The sequence below is a fragment of the Balaenoptera acutorostrata genome, chromosome 1, assembly GCF_949987535.1.
Source record: "Balaenoptera acutorostrata chromosome 1, mBalAcu1.1, whole genome shotgun sequence".
Classification (NCBI taxonomy): Eukaryota; Metazoa; Chordata; class Mammalia; order Artiodactyla; family Balaenopteridae; genus Balaenoptera; species Balaenoptera acutorostrata.
In genome coordinates this window covers 146,733,691-146,755,261 of record NC_080064.1, presented here as the reverse complement: position 1 = coordinate 146,755,261, position 21,571 = coordinate 146,733,691, and the positions used below count along the sequence as shown (strand labels likewise).

General features: G+C 40.0%; 1 protein-coding gene across 1 annotated transcript in view; it reads left to right on the top strand.

The window, feature by feature from the left end:
* NIBAN1 (niban apoptosis regulator 1) overlaps positions 1 to 21,571 on the top strand; it is a 163,080-nt gene that overhangs the window by 82,767 nt on the left and 58,742 nt on the right. The window contains exon 5 of the mRNA XM_007166954.3: positions 2,104 to 2,271. Within this exon, the coding sequence (XP_007167016.2) occupies positions 2,104 to 2,271 (168 nt within the window). The remainder of the gene's footprint in view (positions 1 to 2,103; positions 2,272 to 21,571) is intronic.

The following is a 21,571-nucleotide window of genomic DNA, read 5'->3' as shown; positions in this document are numbered from 1 at the left end:
CTGGGTTGTGGCCCAGATTTACATAGTCCAAGGTGGCTGCTGGAACTCCAGCCATGGCTTTCTCATTCCAGACAGGAGGAAGGAGAAAAGATGAGGAGGCAGGCACATTCCCTCTCCTTAAGGATGCTTCTAGGAAGTCTCACTGCCACTTCAGGTTACATTTCATTGGCCAAAACTTAGTGGCTGTGACACACCAAACTGCAATGGAGGCTGGAAATGTAGTCTTTATTGTATGCAGGCACTTGCTCAACTAAAAAATCAGGGGTTTTATTACTGAGAAAGAGGAGAGAATAGAGATGTGTTACAACTGAGAGGTCTCTACTACAGCATTCAATCATTTATTCATTTGTTGTCATTCATGTGTTGATTCATTCTTATGTTATCACGTGCCAGGCATTTTGCTAGGGACTGGTGGGCCAAAGTTTGTGCTCCCAGTGCATTTGACTCTGTTACCTTCAGAAACAGAATTCCAATGTATGCCCCAGGAAATCTATTCTTTATCGAAGCCAATCTTGATTTATTCATTTGCCCGTAGCAAGACTCAGTTCTGGAGCCTTCCTTATGGTTATGATCAGTTTCTTGGTATGTCCGGTGCTTTCAGTTGCCTCTTACTGGGTCCCTCTTCCCTTGCTTTCCTTGAGATTGTGCCCATTATGTAGGCTGAGAGCACAGAACTCATTTTTTCTTCTGCTTGTTTTCCGTGACTCTGGAAATAAGCTGGGGCTCATTTAACCGAGTGCAATATCATAGAATTGGAATGCATGGAGGGGAATCAAGTTTAGACAGGGGATCTGAATGATAATGGGTTAACATGAGTTTCTTGGAATTGATTTTGAGGGAAGAGGTGAAAGTCCCATTGTTTAAGGCTTTTAAAATTTCCTAGGACAACACAGCACGTTTATTCATTCAGCAAACTGTAGTAGAACATCTACTAGGTCCCATGGCTCTGCTATGGGCTGAGCATACAAAGATAAGTAAGGTGAGGCCTCCATCCTCTAGGAGCTCCGGGGCAGTGGTTCTGCTTCCCAGGGAAAATTATTTGGCTGGGGAGGCTTATCTCACTTTATGTCTCTCACTCTGAGTGTGGGTACCAGACACGAAAACAGATCATTACATTACTTTGGGAGAACAAGGTAGGGAGCACCCAGCTCTGTCTCTGGTGGCAGAGGGTGCTGCCGACAAAGGCACCCCAGAGGAGGTGGCTTTTGAACTGACTTTTGAAGGACGAATGAGAGTTTTCCATGCAAAAGCATGGTGGAAAGGAAGGAGGAAAAGGAAATATGAATTGCAGAAGCAATATGCAAAGTCACGGGAAGAATGATGACACCTCAGGAGAGTAGAGGTGAGAAGGGAGCAAAAACCAGCACAGAACAGGGTAAATACCGACACTTAAAGAGGGAGATGGGGAGAAGGGGCAGAGGAACCAATAAAGCTGAAAAGGGGAAACAATTTTTAAAAAGCATGAAGGACACGAGGAGAGAGGGGCCCCTGGAAGTCAAGAGAATGTTTTCAAAAGAAGGGGTAATTGACAGCAGCAGATGTTTCCAATCGGGTTGAGAGGGTGGGTAATGAAGAAGCCATAGGCCGGCAGTCAGGATGACATTAGTAACAGGCAATTTGGTTTTGGGACTGGTGGGGCAGGAACAAGACTAGGGTGAGAATAGAGGTTGATGGCATCAAAGCAGCAAATGCTAGTGTAGCAGTGACAAGAAGGCGGGAGAGAGTGCAGGGCAGAGAGCAGACCTGGTGGGATGGGAGCCTGGGGGAGAGTAGGGTGAGTGCCTGACAGGTAGACGCATCAACTGCTGAGGATGGGTAGGGAGGAGTGAGCTCTGTTTGTGGCTCATTCCTGGTGAGGAAATTGAGATAGATTATGTCTGATGGCCTTGGTTGTCCCTGTGGATAGGAGGTGAGGCCACCTGCTGGAGTGAGACAGGTGAAGCGGAACTCTTCTTTTCCCCCACCCTGTGAAGACATCTCACACCACCTTTCCATCGCACTGGCTGCCCGCCAGCCGGAAATAAACCTTCACAGCCTGAAATAAATATTTTAAATGAGAGATACACGTTTTAAAACATCTTTGCGTTTTCCATGTTTCTTCAGCGTCCAGTGAGAAGGAGAACGCGCAACCCTTTGTGGTCCTGCCCAAGGAATTCCCGGTGTACCTGTGGCAGCCATTCCTCAGACATGGCTACTTCTGCTTCCAGGATGCCGCTGACCAGAAGAAGTTCAGTGCCCTCCTGAGTGACTGCATCAGACATCTAAATCACGGTATAGCACGGCTGCCCTCTGGTCCCCAGTTAGGCTGCCTTTTCTCAGTTGGTCTGCTCAGTCATCTGTTAGAATGATTCCTAGAAAGAGCCACGGATGGTGCTGCCTCTGGAAGGAGAGGGAAATCGAACGAAGGGAGGGTTTTGTACACAAAGAGCGTGGCCAGCTTGCTGGTTGTTTAGTCAGGGCAGGGAAGCCTTAGCGCAACGGGACGTGGAGTAGGTATCTGATGGCACATGTAGACGGAGCACCATATTCATGCATAGAATTTTGAGTATAATTCCTCCTCTTCCTTTTTCCTGATTTTTAAAGATCTCAGTGACAGCAAGAATGTACCAATTGTCCCTGGCAAAATCCTAGTCCTTATGACATTTCTTGTTTATTTTCACCTTGATTTCTGAAGAAGTTACTCAAAACTTTAGGGCACATAAGAATCGCCTGGAAAACTTGCTAAACAGATTTTTTTTTTTTTTGGATCCACCTTCAGATATACTGATACTGGGGCCCTGATTTTGGTTTTCTAACAAACTGCCAAGGGATACTGATGCCATTAGCCCGTGGACCACACTTGGAGTTGCATTGCTTCAGACCATGTTGCCTCTACGTACCGATTTAATTACTGTTGGGTCCATAATAAAAAAGATTTCTCATTCCAGTACGTGATGTTTTTGATAAATTGATGTGAATGCTGGTTTTTCTGGACTCTGAAAAACCTTCAGGTACAGATAATTGAGCTCTTTGTCATTTGGCAGTTGGAAAGGTAACCAGTCAAATGTTATTGAGGACTTACTCTGTGCCAACCTATAAAGGTATTAGGAACAGAGTAATGAGCCATGCAAAGTACCCCTCTTTGGGGTCTACATTCAAACAGGAAAGAGGGGCAAACACACGTACAAATTCACAAGATAACTTGATAGTTATCAAAGCTATGTGTTACAGAGTAACTAGAGGTTACTACGTAGGGAAGAAGGGAGAAGGCTTGTCAGGGGAGGCCTTTCTGGGCAGGTGACGTTTGAGTTGAGTCACCTCATCCATTTGTGCCTTTACTGTATTTCCTAATAATTTCATTGTGCATTTACTTTAAAGTTCTGAGGTTTCCCTGAGAGTGTCAGTGCCACTGAGCAAAAGTCACTCGTGATGCATCTCAGTCTGTTCTTGATTTTAGCTTGTGTAATGATAGAAGGCTAATGGAAAAAGATAATGTCACTCTATTTTGCTCTAGCAACCCTGACCAACGTTCATCATAATATTGGCTCATAACTCATTAGGGACTTTATAAAAATGATAACCTTATTAATATCTTGCCTTGTGGTTTTGATGTTTTAGAGACAAAGAATTCCCCAGCACTGCCTGCGCCATCTAACTCATACACTTACACCTCTGTGGGCAGGGCCTTGGTCTAGTATGAACATGCATTTGGCACTAAACACAAGAACCATGAAGTTTCGCTAAGCAGAGAATGTTCTCCACCCAGCCAGATGGGACTGGCTTCATTCCCCCTTCCGTGTACATAATAGGAATTTCTCTAGGGAGTTTTTGGAAGTTATGTAGCCTGCATTTAGAGTCCATTTATGGAAGATTTCAGTCGATTCAAAACCCCACTCTGCTCTCCAGTATGTTATCAAAGGCACTGAGATAATGGGGTCTAGTCACATTGCCCTGGTTCTGTGTCACATTCCTCTGTCCAGAAACCTCACTTTATGCAGACTTAACGTGATTTGGCATAGCTTCCAGTGGCTACAGTCAGAACCAGAGACCATCAAAACATTGTAGGGAACTGTCTTTGACTGTCATGGGCCAATGAGCTCATGGGTCTCTCCTTTCTCACCTCTATTTCTTTGTTTTTGACGGCACAATCTACCACCCATCTTTACTGTGTCGCTTTTTTTTTTTTTTGGTTTCAATCTCTGCCTGTTATTCGTTGTGGGATCTTGACTAAACCAGTAAGAGGTTTCACAAACTCCCAGTTAACCATTATTGTTTCCATAATAACCAGAAGAGTTTAGAAATAGGTGTAAAATTAGCGCTGTGATAAGGGCCAGAAACCCTGAGGGGGCTTTGGAGAGGCTGCTGACTTCCATCCCCAGGCGACCAGAGCCAGGGCTGTATGCCTTTGTCATTGCCCCATTGGCTCTCAGGCCAGCATGCGCCGCCGTTGACAACTAGGTCCAAGATATTCTAGCAGCTGATGCTGGGCCGCTATTGATCTGTCCATTCACAAGTCCTCAGGATCTTTTTTCCCCACTTTTATTAAGATATCATTGACATATAACATTGTATTAGTTTAAGGTGTACAACATAATGATTTAATGTATGATCATTGCAAAGTGATGAGCACAATAAGTTTAGTTAACCTATCACCTCACGCAGTTAACAAAAGTTTTTTCTTACGATGGGATCTTTTAAGCTGTACTCTCTTAGCAACTTTTCATACACAGTACAGTATTGTTAACGATAGTCACCATGCTGCACATTACAACCTGTGACTTAATTTATCCTATAACTGGAAGTTTGACCCCTTTAACCCATCCTCCCCCCACCTCCTCTGGCAACGACCAATCTGTTCTCTGTTTCTGTGAGTCTGTTTTTTTACGATTCCACGTATAAGTGAGATCATACGGTATTTGTTTTTCTCTGTCTGTCTTATTTCACTTAGCATAATGCCCTTAAAGGATCTTTCAGGGAAGATCATCTCGTTGCCTTCATGGTAAGTTCTGCCAACGATTTCTGTTACTTGGGGTTCCCAGGTGCTCAAATCCCACCACAAAGCCCAGGCCACTTGCCCCAGGAGTTCTGGGTTCAAATCGGTCTAGGTATCCTTGTCCATTCATTCTGAAGCTGGAACCACTTCTCCTGTTCCTCCTTATGGAATGAGTTTTTTCCTATTTAACCCTGACAAAGGGCTTAATTACACCCTGCTCTTGGACAATAAGGCTATATCCTGAGGTAGGTAAGGGCAAGTAGAGGGCTCTCTGCTCCTCCTTCCTTCAAGTGACAGATCTTCCTCTGGGTGCCTCAAAGATGATTTACACTCATAAGGGGCATAGAGGGGTGTGTGTGTGTGTGTGTGTGTGTGTGTGTTGTTTTTGGCATCGCTTCACTGAGGCATAAGAAAACTCCACAAGATTAATCTTTAGCAACACACTGGACTAAATATCAAGCCCATTGTGTGCAGGAGAGGGGGAATTTCCCCTTCCCCCCCTTGGTTCTTTTGGCTGGCAATTAAAATGACACAAGGCAGGTTAACAGGAGAAAAATCAAATTTATTACATGCGGATGGGGAATTCACTTAAGTATGAAGAATTTCAAAGACAGCAAGGCACGGTGAGGTTTTTATATATTCTGGACCAAGGAGAAGGAGCTGGGAGTCTGAGGCTTATTTTTCCTTGAGGGAAAGTAAGATAATTCACAGGAAGACAGAAAGAGTTAATGTTTGCTGGGCCATCCAGAGACAGTGGGACACAGAGAAGCCTTTGATCAAACAGCTTTGCTAGGCTTCTCCTTGTCTACCAGTCCTAATTTCAATACTTCATTACAGTTATCTATAGTGATAGCTTCTTCCTGGGACAGTCCTCCTACCTTAAATTCTTTTAGGCAGTAAAGGGGTAGTTCAGAGGCTCTTCCTGAGTCTTTTGGGCTTTGATTGTTTTCAGCTCAAAATAATCCTCATGCTGGAGTAGCACGACTTGGGGTAGCCTGCCCTCAACCCCATCAAGTGCCGTGTACCTAGAGCAGCTGCTGTCCTCTGTCCTTTTGGAATCTTACTGCAGCCCCCTGTCCCTGATGGGAGAAGTCCAGGGTTCTAAATGTCCACTTCTACAAAAAATGGAACTTATCTAAAGCCAAAATGTTCTAAGACAGTCCTATTGTCCAAAATTCAGTCCTATTCAGAATTGTAGTTTGCAAAATATGGTTCTTGTAGTTACAGGGATATAGCTAAAACTATTAACACATATAGAAGACTGTATACATACAATGCGGAATAATGATCATTATCAATGTGAATCTGTCCTTCCAGCTCAGGATAATCATTCCTTGGCATAAGAATTTTCAGGAAGGGGAAAAAGTGTTCCTGGCAGGAAAAATAGGATATGTTGGGGCCAGGAAGAGAGTCAGAGCATGGACTGTTAGAGGAACTGAACGAATTTCATGTGGCTGGTGCTTAGAGAGGAGAGAGATGCCAAGCAAGCATGGAGAGATGGGCAGGAGCCAGACTATAACGGGCTTTGTGGAGCATGAGGGGGTTTGCACTTTATTCTAGCATCAATAGGAAACCATTAAAGGGTTTTAAGCAGATAAGCAATTCAAACATATTTTCATTTTAGAAAGGTCACACGTACTGGCTGCTGTGTGGGCAGTGGATGGGAGGGTAGCCGCTGGGATGCCAGGAGGCCAACTTAGGAAGCTTTGGCAGGCAACAGATGGTGGTAGCTTGCACCAAAGAGGTGACGCTGGAAATGGCAAGAGGTGGCTAAATAAGAGAGATATCCCGGAAGTAGAATCAACAGAACTTAAGGATAGATCATGTGTGGAGTGAGGCAGTGGGAGAACCCAAGGAAGAGGCCCAGGTTTCTGCCGTTCTTTGAGATGGGAACCTTGTGTGAAGAGGAGCAGCCTCCAGGGAAAGGAAACGACGTGTTCAGTGTTGCAGATGTTGAGCTGGAGAAGTCTAGGGACATCCAGGTGAGGGAGTCTCAGAGACGGATGCCTGGACAAGGCTGGAGGGCAGGAGCACAGTCTGGAGCAGAGACAGATGGGAAGTCAGCAACCTGTCAGTGGTCATGGCATTGGCTGAGGGCCTGGCATCTGGTACAGGCTCTGTACATATGTCCACCCTCCATCCTCATGTATAGTTGCAAATATGCCCATGTGGGAGAAGCATGGGGCATGTGCGTTGAAGTAGATTAAAGATGTTTGTATCCAAAATCTGTAAGCATTAATGTAAAATAGGTTGGTGTTAAATACTAACTTCACTCACTACATGGGCCTATGATTTTACTGTTGAATGTTTAAACAACATGTTCACTAGGAATACAAAGTCTGTGTGAAATTCAGTAAATCAGGGTCTCTGACTCACCCTCTCCATAGAGATAATACTCAAATGCCAGTGTCTCTTCTGTATTTTATTTCAAGTTCATTGCTACCAATCTGTTTTGGGACTCCTAAAAAACATTCCCAGAGGCTTTTAGTTGATCTTACTTTTCCCAATTACTGCCACCTCCTTCCATGTGTAACAGTCAGATAAATCATATTTAAACACAATTTTTGATTAAAATCCTTCAATGGCACTGCCATTTTCAAAAAGATGAAAATTCCAAAGAGACTGGCTATTGTGTGCCTGATTTCCTACTATTCTCAAGTACAAGCCTCCTCTCCCCCAACCTTGCTACCCTACCCCACCCACCTGCTTTTAATGAAAGTTTTACCTAGACATTTTTGGCCTTCTCATACACCTGAAACACCCACTCCTCACCTATTCGAATTCTCTCTTATTTCCTTAAGAACAAGCCTCAGTCTGACCCCTGCCATGAAGGCCACAGGGATATCTTCACTAGTGCCTATTATCTGTTCCACTGATTGGATGCTCACGACAGTCTGCCTTACATTATTCATTTTCATGTCTAGTTGTCCTGTTTCTCCAACTCTATTGCAAATTCCTGAAGGGGAATCTTGTGTCATCTTTTGTGTCCCTCTGTAGTGCTCAGACAGATATCTTGTGTTTCATAAAATGGTTCGAAGACACTAATGAATTAATAACTTAGTACTAAAGTAAAGCTGATTTCAGAATTTAAGTGTGATTTTAGAGATGACAATTATAACTGTGGTTTGGCCTAATTCATAAACACACTGGCATGAGTAAGGGAAAGAATTGTCAATACAAAGCGTAAAGGATTTGAGGAATAAAGGAGTCACATGTCAGGCATCCATCACCAGAAGAAGGTGATTCTGGAATGAAGGTGGAATGATGGCAAAGTTTTGTTCAGCAGTACTCTGCTAGCTTGAAGGACAGTCAGGACTGCCACTAAGCAAACCCCAGTGGTTCCCATCATCATGAACACTAAGAAATAGGGCACAGTAGAACATCTGGGAAGCATAAGGGCACGTGCATTGGAAAAGATACTATAAAAAAACCCACATCTTTCTTGATGAAGAGAACACAATCATGTAAAGACACTTTGCAAACTTCTGCTTTAACTTGGACTAGTTCAATCACCTATGACATTTATGTTATTCAAGGGTGCATGTGATGGAGTGAGTTAGGCTGAATGTGGAGCTATAATAGATGGTTAAGCTTTGGAATTGGTTGCTGTCAGGGTTGTATGCCTTGAGCTCTTATCCCAGAAATCCCATGTCAAATCAAATGCCTTTATTAGATTGGAGTTTGACACTTACACGTTTTAGGTGTTCAATTAATGCTGCTGAATTAAATAGAATTTTATTTATTTATTTTATTTTTGGCTGCATTGGGTCTTCGTTGCTGCACACAGGCTTTTCTCTGGTTGCAGTGAGCGGGGCTACTCTTTGTTGCGGTGTGCAGGCTTCTCATTTTGGTGGCTTCTCTTGTTGCGGAGCACGGATTCTAGGCGTGCGGGCTTCAGTAGTTGTGGCACATGGGCTCTAGAGCTCAGGCTGAGTAGTTGTGGCACACGGGCGTAGTTGCTCTGCAGCATGTGAGATCTTCCCGGACCAGGGCTGGAACCCGTGTCTCCTGAACTGACAGGCAGAATCTTAACCACTGCGCCACCAGGGAAGCCCCTAAATTGAATTTTAAAACAGAAAAGTGTCGGACTTCCCTGGTGGCACAGTGGTTAAGAATCTGCCCGCCAATGCAGGGGACACGGGTTCGAGCCCTGGTCCGGGAAGATTCCACATGCCACGGAGCAACTAAGCCCATGTGCCATGACTGGTGAAGCCTGCATGCCACAGCTACTGAAGCCTGCGTGCCTAGAGCCCGTGCTCCACAACAAGAGAAACCGCCACAATGAGAAGCCCACGCACCGCAACGAAGAGTAGCCCCCGCTCGCCGCAACTAGAGAAAGCCCCCGCTCAGCAGCCAAAAAATAAATAAATAAATGAAGTCAAAAAAAAAAAAAAAAAGCCAGACAAGGGCCGTATGATTCAAATTAGCTAGAGCAAATCCTTTTTGGTGTGTTTATTTGAACACCCATTACCATTTATGAAACAAGTTTATTACTTGAGGGACTAAGTGTCTGATGTGGGCATCAATAAATTTTAACTGAAAATAGTCAATGAATTTTCTTTTGTGATATATGAAAACATATCTCTGAATTTATGGCACATACTTATATTTATATACACACGCATATCTATGAATTAAAAAATGCTAACAGTGCTTGGGCTCTTTTGGACGCTTTACTGGAAATGAATAACGTTTGACTGGACATAGATAAACAAATACAATTTTTGTAAACATCTATTTGAATGCTTTTACTTATAAAAGGTATTTCATAGTGTACGTTTGTTTCAATGCATTAAAACCTCTATGCATTGTAAACAAAAATGTTTGCTAATTACTGTTTAATAAATAACTAGATACCAATTTCTACTTTTCATAAACTGTCCCAAACAAACATTTTTAAAAGGATTTTCTCTGCTTGGAGTTTAGTCTCTCTTTGAGTTTAGTGTGTACTCTGTGCCTCACACAGGTAATACTCGACACATTATAAATATGTGACGTATATGAATATGTCATTTTTTTTCTTAGGAAGTGATCATTTTCCCCTTTCTGACCCTTTTTTACTGTTCATAAAAATCTAAATTTGGAAGATATCTTAGTGATAGCCTACTCTATCTCCTCAGAGTTTATTTATGATAAGGCTCAGATAGTAACTTACTTGCCCAAGGTCCCAGCTAGTCAGTGGTAGAGGACCAGTTGTCCTGACACCTAGTCCTTGACTTCTGTTTCAGTTATACATTACCATGTTGTCTTTTCAACATTACTTTTTAAAAGAATTTTTCATCTTTTGGTCAATTAAAGCACATTACTATTTAATCAAGTTACTCTTGTGATACGTTTGCATGATCTAAAGTGAAGCAAACCTGTACCATTCATTGGAGGTCATCTGAGACCTGGGATATGTCTGTTTTTTTCATAAGTAGCAACATCTGATAACTTGGTATTTTGTCCACCAGGTAAACATGACTATATTTTTTAGTTTAGATATGCTCAGGAAATAAAATATTTGGTAATGTAGCTGTTTACTGGTTAAATTTTGTGTAGTATAAAATGCAAGCTATCATATAGAGCCTGAACCAAGATGGCACAGTAAAAGCACTTGCTCTCACTCGCTCTTGTGAGAACACCAGAATCACAACTAGCTGTTGGACAATCATCGACAGGAAGACACTGGAACTCACCAAAAAACATACCCCTCATCCAAAGACAAAGGAGAAGCCACAATGAGACAGTAGGAGGGGTGCAATCACAGTAAAATCAAATCCTTAACTGCTGGGTGGGTGACTTACAGACTGCAGAACACTTATAACATAGAAGTCCACCCACTGGAGTGAAGGTTCTGAGCCCCACGTCAGGCTTCCCAACCTGGGGGTCCGGCAATGGGAGGAGGAATTCCTAGAGAATCAGACTTTGAAGGCTAGTGGGATTTGATTGCAGGACTTCGACAGGACTGGGGGAAACAGAGACTCCACTCTTGAAGGACACACACAAAGTAGTGTGTGCATCGGGACCCAGGGAAAGGAGCAGTGACCCCAGGGGAGACTGAACCAGACCTACCAGCTAGTGTTGGAAGGTCTCCTGCAGAGGCGGGGGTGGCTGTGGCTCACTGTGGGGATAAGGACACTGGCAGCAGAAGTTCTGGGAAGTACTACTTGGCGTGAGCCCTCCCAGAGTCAGCCATTAGCCCCACCAAAGAGCCCAGGTAGGCTCCAGTGTTGGGTCGCCTCAGGCCAAACAACCAACAGGGAGTGAACCCAGCCCCACCCATCAACACTCAAGAGGATTAAAGTTTTACTGAGCTCTCAGTAGAGCAACAGTCAGCTCTACCCACCACCAGTCCCTCCCATCAGGAAACTTGCACAAGCTTCTTAGATAGCCTCATCCACCAGAGGGCAGAGAGCAGAAGCAAGAAGAACTACAATCCTGCAGCCTGCGGAACAAAAACCACATTCACAGAAAGATAGACAAGATGAAAAGGCACAGGGCTATGTACCAGAGGAAGGAACAAGATAAAACTCCAGAAAAACAACTAAATGAAGTGGAGATAGGCAACCTTCCAGCAAAAGGATTCAGAATAATGATACTGAAGATGATCCAAGACCTCAGAAAAAGAATGGAGGCAAAGATTGAGAAGATGCAAGAAATGTTTAACAAAGACCTAGAAGAACTAAAGAACAAATAAATAGAGATGAACAATATAATAACTGAAATGAAAACTACACTAGAAGGAATCAATAGGAGAATAACTGAAGCAGAAGAACGGATAAGTGACCTGGAAGACAGAATGGTGGAATTCACTGCTGTGGAACAAAATAAGGAAAAAAGGATGAAAAGAAATGAAGACAGCCTAAGAGACCTCTGGGACAACATTAAACGCAACAACATTCACATTATAGGGGTCCCAGAAGGAGGAGAGAGAGAGAAAGGACCAGAGAAAATATTTGAAGAGATTATAGTCGAAAACTTCCCTAACATGGGAAAGGAAATAGCCACTCAAGTCCAGGAAGCACAGAGATTCTCATACAGGATAAACCCAAGGAGAAACACGCCGAGACACATGGTAATCAAATTGGCAAAAATTAAAGACAAAGAAAAATTATTGAAAGCAGCAAGGGAAAAATGACAAATAACATAGAAGGGAACTCCCATAAGGTTAACAGCTGATTTCTCAACAGAAACTCTACAAGCCAGAAGGGAGTGGCATGATATACTTAAAGCGATGAAAGGGAAGAACCTACAACCAAGATTACTCTACCCAGCAAGGATCTCATTCAGATTCGATGGAGAAATCTGAAGCTTTACAGACATGCAAAAGCTAAGAGAATTCAGCACCACCAAACCAGCTCTACAACAAATGCTAAAGAAAATTCTCTAAGTGGGAAACAGAAGAGAAGAAAAGGACCTACAAAAACACACCCAAAACAATTAAGAAAATGGTCATAGGAACATACATAATTGCCTTAAACGTGAATGGATTAAATGCTCCAACCAAAAGAAACAGGCTCGGGCTTCCCTGGTGGCGCAGCGGTTGAGAATCTGCCTGCCAATGCAGGGGACACGGGTTCGAGCCCTGGTCTGGGAAGATCCCACATGCCGCAGAGCGGCTGGGCCCATGAGCCACAACTGCTGAGCCTGCGCGTCTGGAGCTTGAGCTCCGCAACAGGAGAGGCCGCGATAGTGAGAGGCCCGCGCACTGTGATGAAGAGTGGCCCCCACTTGCCGCAATTTGAGAAAGCCCACGCACAGAAACGAAGACCCAACACAGCCAAAAAAAAAAAAATTTTAAATAAATTAATTAATTAACTAAAAAATAAAAAAATAAAGAAACAAAAGAAACAGGCTCGCTGAATGGATACAAAAACAGGACCCATATATATGCTGTCTACAAGAGACCCACTTCAGACCTAGGGACACATACAGACTGAAAGTGAGGGGATGGAAAAAGATATTCCATGCAAATGGAAATCAAAAGAAAGCTGGAGTAGCAATACTTATATCAGATACAATAGACTTTAAAATAAAGAATGTTACAAGAGACAAGGAAGGACACTACATAATGATCAAGGGATCAATCCAGGAAAAAGATATAACAATTATAAATATATATGCACCCAACATAGGGGCACCTAAATACATAAGGCAACTGCTAACAGCTATAAAAGAGGAAATCGACAGTAACACAGTAATAGTGGGGGACTTTAACACCTCACTTACACCAATGGACAGATCATCCAAAATGAAAATAAATAAGGAAACAGAAACTTTAAATGACACGATAGACCGGATAGATTTAATTGATATTTATAGGATATTCCATCCATAAACAGCAGATTACACTTTCTTCTCAAGTGCGCATGGAACATTCTCCAGGATAGATCACATCTTGGGTCACAAATCAAGCCTCAGTAAATTTAAGAAAATTGAAATCATATCCAGCGTCTTTTCTGACCACAACGCTATGAGATTAGAAATGAATTACACGGAAAAAACCGTAAAAAACACAAACACACGGAGACTAAATAATACGTTACTAAATAACCAAGAGATCACTGAGGAAATCAAAGAGGAAATAGAAAAATACCTAGAGACAAATGACAATGAAAACACAATGATCCAAAACCTATGAGATGCAGCAAAAGCAGTTCTAAGAGGGAAGTTTATAGCTATACTAGCTGACCTCAAGAAACAAGAAAAATCTCAAATAAACAATCTAACCTTACACCTAAAGGAACTAGAGGAAGAAGAACAAACAAAACCCAAAGTTAGCAGAAGGAAAGAAATCATAAAGATCAGAGCAGAAATAAATGAAATAGAAACAAAGAAAACAATAGCAAAGATCAATAAAACTAAAAGCTGGTTCTTTCAGAAGGTAAACAAAATTGATAAACCATTAGCCAAACTTATCAAGAAAAAGAGGGAGAGGACTCAAATCAATAAGATTAGAAATGAAAAAGGAGAAGTTACAACAGACAGTGCAGAAATACAAAGCATCCTAAGAGATTACTACAAGCAGCTCTAGGCCAATAAAATGGACGACCTGGAAGAAATGGACAAATTTTTAGAAGGGTATAACCTTCCAAGACTGAACCAGGAAGAAATAGAAAATATGTACAGACCAATCACAAGGAGTGAAATTGAAACCGTGATTAAAAATCTTCCAACAAACAAAAGTCCAGGACCAGACGGCTTCACAGGTGAATTCTATCAAACATTTAGAGAAGAGCTAACACCCATCCTTCTCAAACTCTTCCAAAAATTTGCGGAGGAAGGAACACTCCCAAACTCATTTTATGAGGCCACCATCACCCTGACACCAAAACCAGACAAAGATACTACAAAAAAAGAAAATTACAGACCAATATCACTCATGAATATAGATGGAAAAATCCTCAGCAAAATACTAGTAGACAAAATCCAACAATACATTAAAAGAGTCATACACCATGATCAAGTGGGATTTATCCCAGGGATGCAAGGATTCTTCAACATATGCAAATCAATCAATGTGATACACCATATTAACAAACTGAAGAAGAAAACCCATATGATCATCTCAATAGATGCAGAAAAAGCTTTTGACAAAATTCAACACCCATTTATGGTAAAAACTCTCCAGAAAGTGGGCATAGAGGGAACCTACCTCAACATAATAAAGGCCATATATGACAAACCCACAGCAAACATCATTCTCAATGGTGAAAAACTGAAAGCATTTCCTCTAAGATCAGGAACAAGACAAGGATGTCCACTCTCACCACTATTATTCAACATAGTTTTGGAAGTCCTAGCCACGGCAATCAGAGAAGAAAAAGAAATAAAAAGAATCCAAATTGGAAAAGAAGAAGTAAAACTGTCACTGTTTGCAGATGACATGATACTATACATCGAGAATCCTAAAGATGCCACCAGAAAACTACTAGAGTAATCAATGAATTTGGTAAAGTTGCAGGATACAAAATTAGTGCACAGAAATCTCTTGCATTCCTATACACTAATGATGAAAAATGTGAAAGAGAAATTAAGGAAACACTCCCATTTACCATTGCAACAAAAAGAATAAAATACCTAGGAATAAACCTACCTAGGGAGACAAAAGACCTGTATGCAGAAAACTATAAGACACTGATGAAAGAAATTAAAGATGATACCAACAAATGGAGAGATATACCATGTTCTTGTATTGGAAGAATCAATATTGTGAAAATGACTATACTACCCAAAGCAATCTACAGATTCAATGCAATTCCTATCAAATTACCAATGGCATTTTTTACAGAACTAGAACAAAAAATCTCTAAATTTATATGATACACAAAATACCGCAAATAGCCAAAGCAGTCTTGAGGGAAAAAAACAGAGCTGGAGGAATCAGGCTCCCTAACTTCAGACTATACTACAAAGCTACATTAATCAAGGCAATATGGTACTGGCACAAAAACAGAAATATAGATCAATGGAACAAGGTAGAAAGCCCAGAGATAAACCCACGCACCTATGGTCAACTAATCTATGACAAAGAGGCAAGGATATACAATGGAGAAAAGACAGTCTCTTCAATAAGTGGTGCTGGGAAAACTGGACAGCTACATGTAAAAGAATGAAATTAGAACACTCCCTAACACCATACACAAAAATAAACTCAAAATTGATTAGAGACCTAAATGTGAGACCGGACACTCTAAAACTCTTAGAGGAAAACATAGGAAGGACACTCTTTGACATAAATCACAGCAAGATCTTTTTTGATCCACCTCCTAGAGTAATGGAAATAAAAACACAAATAAACAAATGAGACCTAATGAAACTTCAAATCTTTTGCACAGCAAAGGAAACCATAAACAAGATGAAAAGACAACCCTCAGAATGGGAGAAAGTATTTGCAAACAAAGCAACTGACAAAGGATTAATCTCCAAAATATATAAACAGCTCATGCAGCTCAATATTAAAGAAACAAACACCCCAATCCAAAAATGGGCAGAAGACCTAAATAGACATTTCTCCAAAGAAGACATACAGATGGCCAAGAAGCACATGCAAAGCTGCTCAACATCACTAATTATTAGAGAAATGCAAATCAAGACTACAATGAGGTATCACCTCACACCAGTTAGAATGGGCATCATCTGAAAATCTACAAACAACAAATGCTGGAGAGGGTGTGGAGAAAAGGGAACCCTCTTGCACTGTTGGTGGGAATGTAAATTGATACAGCCACTATGGAGAACAGTATGGAGGTTCCTTAAAAAACTAAAAATAGAATTACCATATGACCCAGCAACCCCACTACTGGGCATATACCCAGAGAAAACCATAATTCAAAAAGACACATGCACCCCAGTGTTCATTGCAGCACTATTTACAATAGCCAGGTCATGGAAGCAACCTAAATGCCCGTCGACAGACGAATGGATAAAGAAGATGTGGTACATATATACAATGGAATATTACTCAGCCATAAAAAGGAACGAAATTGGGTCATTTGTTGAGATGTGGATGGATCTAGAGACTGTCATACGGAGTGAAGTAAGTCAGAAAGAGCAAAACAAATATCGTATATTAACGCATGTATGTGGAACCTAGAAAAATGGTACAGATGAGCCGGTTTGCAGGGCAGAAGTTGAGACACAGATGTAGAGAACAGACGTATGGACACCAAGGGGGGAAAGTGGCGGGGTGGGGGTGGTGGTGGGATGAATTGGGAGACTGGGATTGACATGTATACACTGATGTGTATAAAATGGATGACTAATAAGAAAAATGCAAACCATATATGGTTTTTATACAATTTAAATAAAAACTCTGATTTGTAAAGGAAGATTTTACAGCTTTTGAGGACATGGGTTGGAATACTTTAAAAATGTAATTAACCTAAAATAAACCAGGCAGAGGAAGACAAATACTGCAGAGAATCACTTATATGTGAAATCTTAAAAAAAAAAAAAAAAGTCGAAGGCTAGAAACAGAGCAGAAAAGTGGTTGCCAGGGTGTGGTTCGGGGGAAATAAGGAGAGGTTGGTAATAGGGTACAGAGTTTCAGTTATAAGATGAATAAGGTCTGAGGATCTAACGAAAAACATGGTGACTGTAGTGATAACACTGTATTGTATAACTGAAATTTGCTGAAAGAGGAGAACTTAAATGTTTTTACCTCCCCCCAAAAAGGATAAATACGTGAGGTGGTGGATGTGTTAATTAACGAGATGGGTGGAATCCTTTCACAATGTACACATACATCAAATCACCACAATGTACATTTTAAACGTCTTGTAATTTTATGTCAATTATACCTCAATAAAGCTGAAATAATAGGTCTAAACATGTTTTATTCATAGTGTCTATACTTTTGGATTTACTTAAATTACTTGAAGCTCTCAAAACAGTCTAAGGGTTGGACCTGAAAGAACAGGTTTCCATCAGAGACCAGAAAAAGTAGAACTGGTCCTCTCAGCCATTTAGCATTTATCACCACCAGTACATATATAGTCTTTGGTTCATTTGTTGTCTAAAGCTAGGTTGCCATGGAACTACTCTTGAATATTTCTTTTGGCCTGTCAAACACACGCTATAGTTTCAGTGAAACCACGGATTCCTGCCCACCTTCCCCCTCCACTTTCAAGGAACCAAGTAGTTATTTTGGTATGAAGGTCTAAAAATTGTGTTATTATGGTAGTTAAGGGTGACAAATTGGAACAATAATAGAAAAGATTAAACAACCAGAGAGTTAAAGTGAATTCAAGCAAAAATTTTTTGTCTGTGCCATTTGGATTGGGTAAATTCAAAAACCACAGGACAGTTTTTGACGTTATTATGACTGAAAGCTGGAATAGCTTTCCAGTTTTTTTACTTGTAGCTGGAATATGGTTAAGACTGAAACACACTTATTAAAATGACAGAGCAAATGGTGTGGTTGCTTTAATATGTGGCTAGATAATCAACATTATGAAAGAGTTCTATTTGGCATGTATTCCAAATTTCTTTTAAAAATCCACATTCAGGAGAGCTTGGAGAAAATTCTCACCTATTGTTATAGAATGGTGAGCTGCAGTACTCCTTCCTATACTGTAAAGAAATTTAGAGCATATGAGATGGAAGAGACCATCCTAGGAGCTATTGTTCATTCTGTTAGTTGTTTTGAGGTTTTTAAATTAAATATTGAGTAGCTATAAAAGAAAGCTTATGAAGCTTACAGAAGATATAAAGAACATTGCTGTTACCTCTGTTATTTCTTATGTGCCTCTCCCTGATCCTATTAACTTCTTTTCCCTTTGAGAGAGCAGCATCCTGGATTTTGCAGTTTTATCATATGTGTTTAATCATTTTGCATGTTTTTAGACTTAATCCTATGGAATTTTATTACATCTTCTTTCATGGCTTCTTTTTTTCAATATTATATGCCAGTGATTCACCCATGTTATTGCTTGTAGCTGTATTTCATTGATTTTCATTGCTGAGTACATTCCATTATGTTAATATGCTATAATTTCTAGTATCTATTTTACTGTTGATAGGCATTTGGGCTGGTTTCATTATTTATTATTAGCAGTGCTGCTGTGAACACTTTCTGTTTGCTGCTCGTTTATAGAAATTTACTTTTGATTTGATTTGCTAACGTCTTAAGGAATGTTCACATCGTGTATTTGACCTGTAATTTTCCTATTTTGCACTGACATTTTTAGTTTTTGCTATCAAGGTTATTCTTGCTTTGGAAAAGGAGTTAGAGTGTTCCTACCTCTTCTTTTCCCTTTTATATAATCTGGAATAGTTTGTTTAAGACTGGAATTACTAGTGTATTTTTCCATTTGGTAGAGCTTGCCTGTAAGACCTTCTTAATTTAGTGTGCTTTTTGAGGGAGGATTTTAAACTACTGATAGATTTTTAAATTGTTATAGGATTATTCAGTTTTTCTGTTTCTTAAGTCTGTTTTAGTAGGTTACAGTTTTCTAGAAATGTATACATTTTGTTTATGATTTTAAAAAATTAGTGGCATAAAGTTATGTATCATATCCTCTTGTTTTTAAAGAATATACTCACAGTGCCCCCGTTATTCTCTGTAGCATCTGTACTTGTTCCTTCCTTATTTTTCATGTTGTTTATTTGTACCTCCTCTCTTTTTTTCTTATTCAGTCTCACTAGAAGTTTGTCAATTTTGTCAACTTTTTCAAAAAACCAAATTTGGACTTTGCACATCATTGTGTATCTGTTTTCTATTTTGTTAATTTCTGATGTTGTCATTTAAAATTGCCTTTTTTCTGTTTCCTTGGGCTTATTTTGCTAGAGTTTTTTTCTCACCTCTACAATGAATAGGTGCTCAGCTCACTGTGACTGTTTTAAAATGCTTTGACACCCTTTCCTTAAAAAAAAAAAAAAATGGGACCTGATTTTCCTCCTCTTGTGAACAAGACTTAGTGACTCACTTCTCACAAATAGAATGTGGCAAAAATGATGGTATGTGGCTTCCAAGAATAGGTCACAAAAAGAATAGCTTCTGCCTGGCTTTTTCTCTTTTGCATCACCCACTTGGGAGAACCTAGCCACCATCTAGTGAGAACACACAAGCAGCCCTCTGTGAAGGGCCACGTGGAGAGAAACTGAGGCCTCCCTGCCAACAGCCAGCACCAGCTTGCCAGCTAACAACCTTGGAAGTGGATGCTTCTGTTTCATTCAAGCCTTCAGATGATGTGACTGCAACCTCACGAGACACCTCAAGCCAGAACCACGTAGCCATGCTTTTGAAATCCTGACCCACAAAAACTATGAGAGAGGATAGATATTTATTGTTGTTCTACACCATTAGCTTTTGGTGTAATTCGTCTTGCAACAGTAGAAACTATTATAATATATTCATTAATCACCAGCCCTTCTACCCTGACATAAGCATTTAAATGCTATAAATTTCCCTCTACATATTGTTTTAACTAAATCCCACAAATTTGGATAGGCAGTATTTTTCATTATCATTAAGATTTAAATATTTTCTAATTTACATTATTTCTTCTTCTTTGACTTATAAGTAACTTAGAATTATGTTTCATAATTTCTAAATATATATTGTGTATTTGTTATTGATTTCTAGTTTAGCTGCATTTTGAACAGAAAATATAGTCTATATGATATAATCCTTTAAAATTTGTTGCACCTTACTTTATGGCCCTGTATGTGGTCAATTTTTATAAAAGCTCCATAGGTAATTGAAAATAATATATATTCAACAGTTGCATACGCCCGTTAGCTAAAGTGTGTCAATTGTGTCATTCAAATCTTCTGTATTTTTACTAATTATCTTTTATTATGCAAAGTTTATCAGTTACTAGGAGAGGTATGTTAAAATTTGCCACTATGATGGTAGATTTTTTTTCATTTCTATTAACGGTTGAATTATATTTTGTTACATATTTTGTAACATATATATATATAACTAGATGAATACATATTTGACATTGTTTTATCTTCCTAGTGAACTGAACCTTTTATCATTATGAAATGACCCATTTTATCTTAATGCTTTTTGCCTTCAAGTTTATTTTGTCTGATATTGATGTAGCTACACTAACTTTCTTTTTAAAGTTAGTGTAGCTAACTTTAAAGCTAAAGCTGACACTTAGAACATTTTCAAGTTCTAGGGCCACTTTAGGAATCAGTGTTTTGGTCAACTCTATGTTGAATGCTGTCTGCAACTATAGCACATATCAGCCATGACAATAATCATAAAGTCTTCTGTCATCAAGATTAAATTATACCCTATATGCTATGGGTAAGATGACAGAAAAATGTGGGCTACATCTTACGAAGCTTTCCATTAAAAATAGTTCAAACCTTTCCTGTATCTAAAGGGTTAAGTCTCAGCTCTGAAAGCTTTTCTTAATCTGAAGCTCTTATTTGTTTAGGGTTATCTGTAGACAAGGATTTTTAGCCATGTTTTTCAAAATGTGGTCTGTGAACCACTTGTCCCTGAATGACCTGGTATGGGATCAGGGTGGAGGTGAAGAGACTTAAAACTTCAGATTCCCTGGCTTTACCCCACACCTACTAAATGAGAATCTCTGAGGAGTGGAGCCCAGAAATCTGTATTCTAAACCAGCATCCCCTCAAAGTTAGAGAATGGTTACTGCCTAGGGTCTCCTCTAAAATGTAAGATATTTTGCTTTAAGCAGCTTAATTTTTGTTTTTCTTAAATTACATTCCTGATAGTTAGGATTTTTATAATATGAAATCAGTGTTTGAAGTGACATTCAATTAATAGTTAAAAAGCAGAGAAGGGCCACAATGTGCTTAGCAATTATGTGATAAAATTGAACCATTTATAATATTTCAGTTAGGGTACTACAACTTCATAGAATTTACTTTTTGAAAATTATCTTAAATCTAACAGCAAGTAAAACTGGGATGTGTTTTATTTACTTACTGAGTTTTACATTCCCAATGTGAGCCTTTTTCTTTTCTACTGAATTATCTAATTTTACATGAAAGCTCCCTCTGCCAAGTTGTACCTTGAGTATGTGTGTATGGATGATCTCCTTTAAAAGATGGACTCTTTCCCCTTCTGCCTGTGTCTTCTTCTAACTACTGTATGGGAGAAAAAGCTTTTCTCCACCCTCTTAGGGT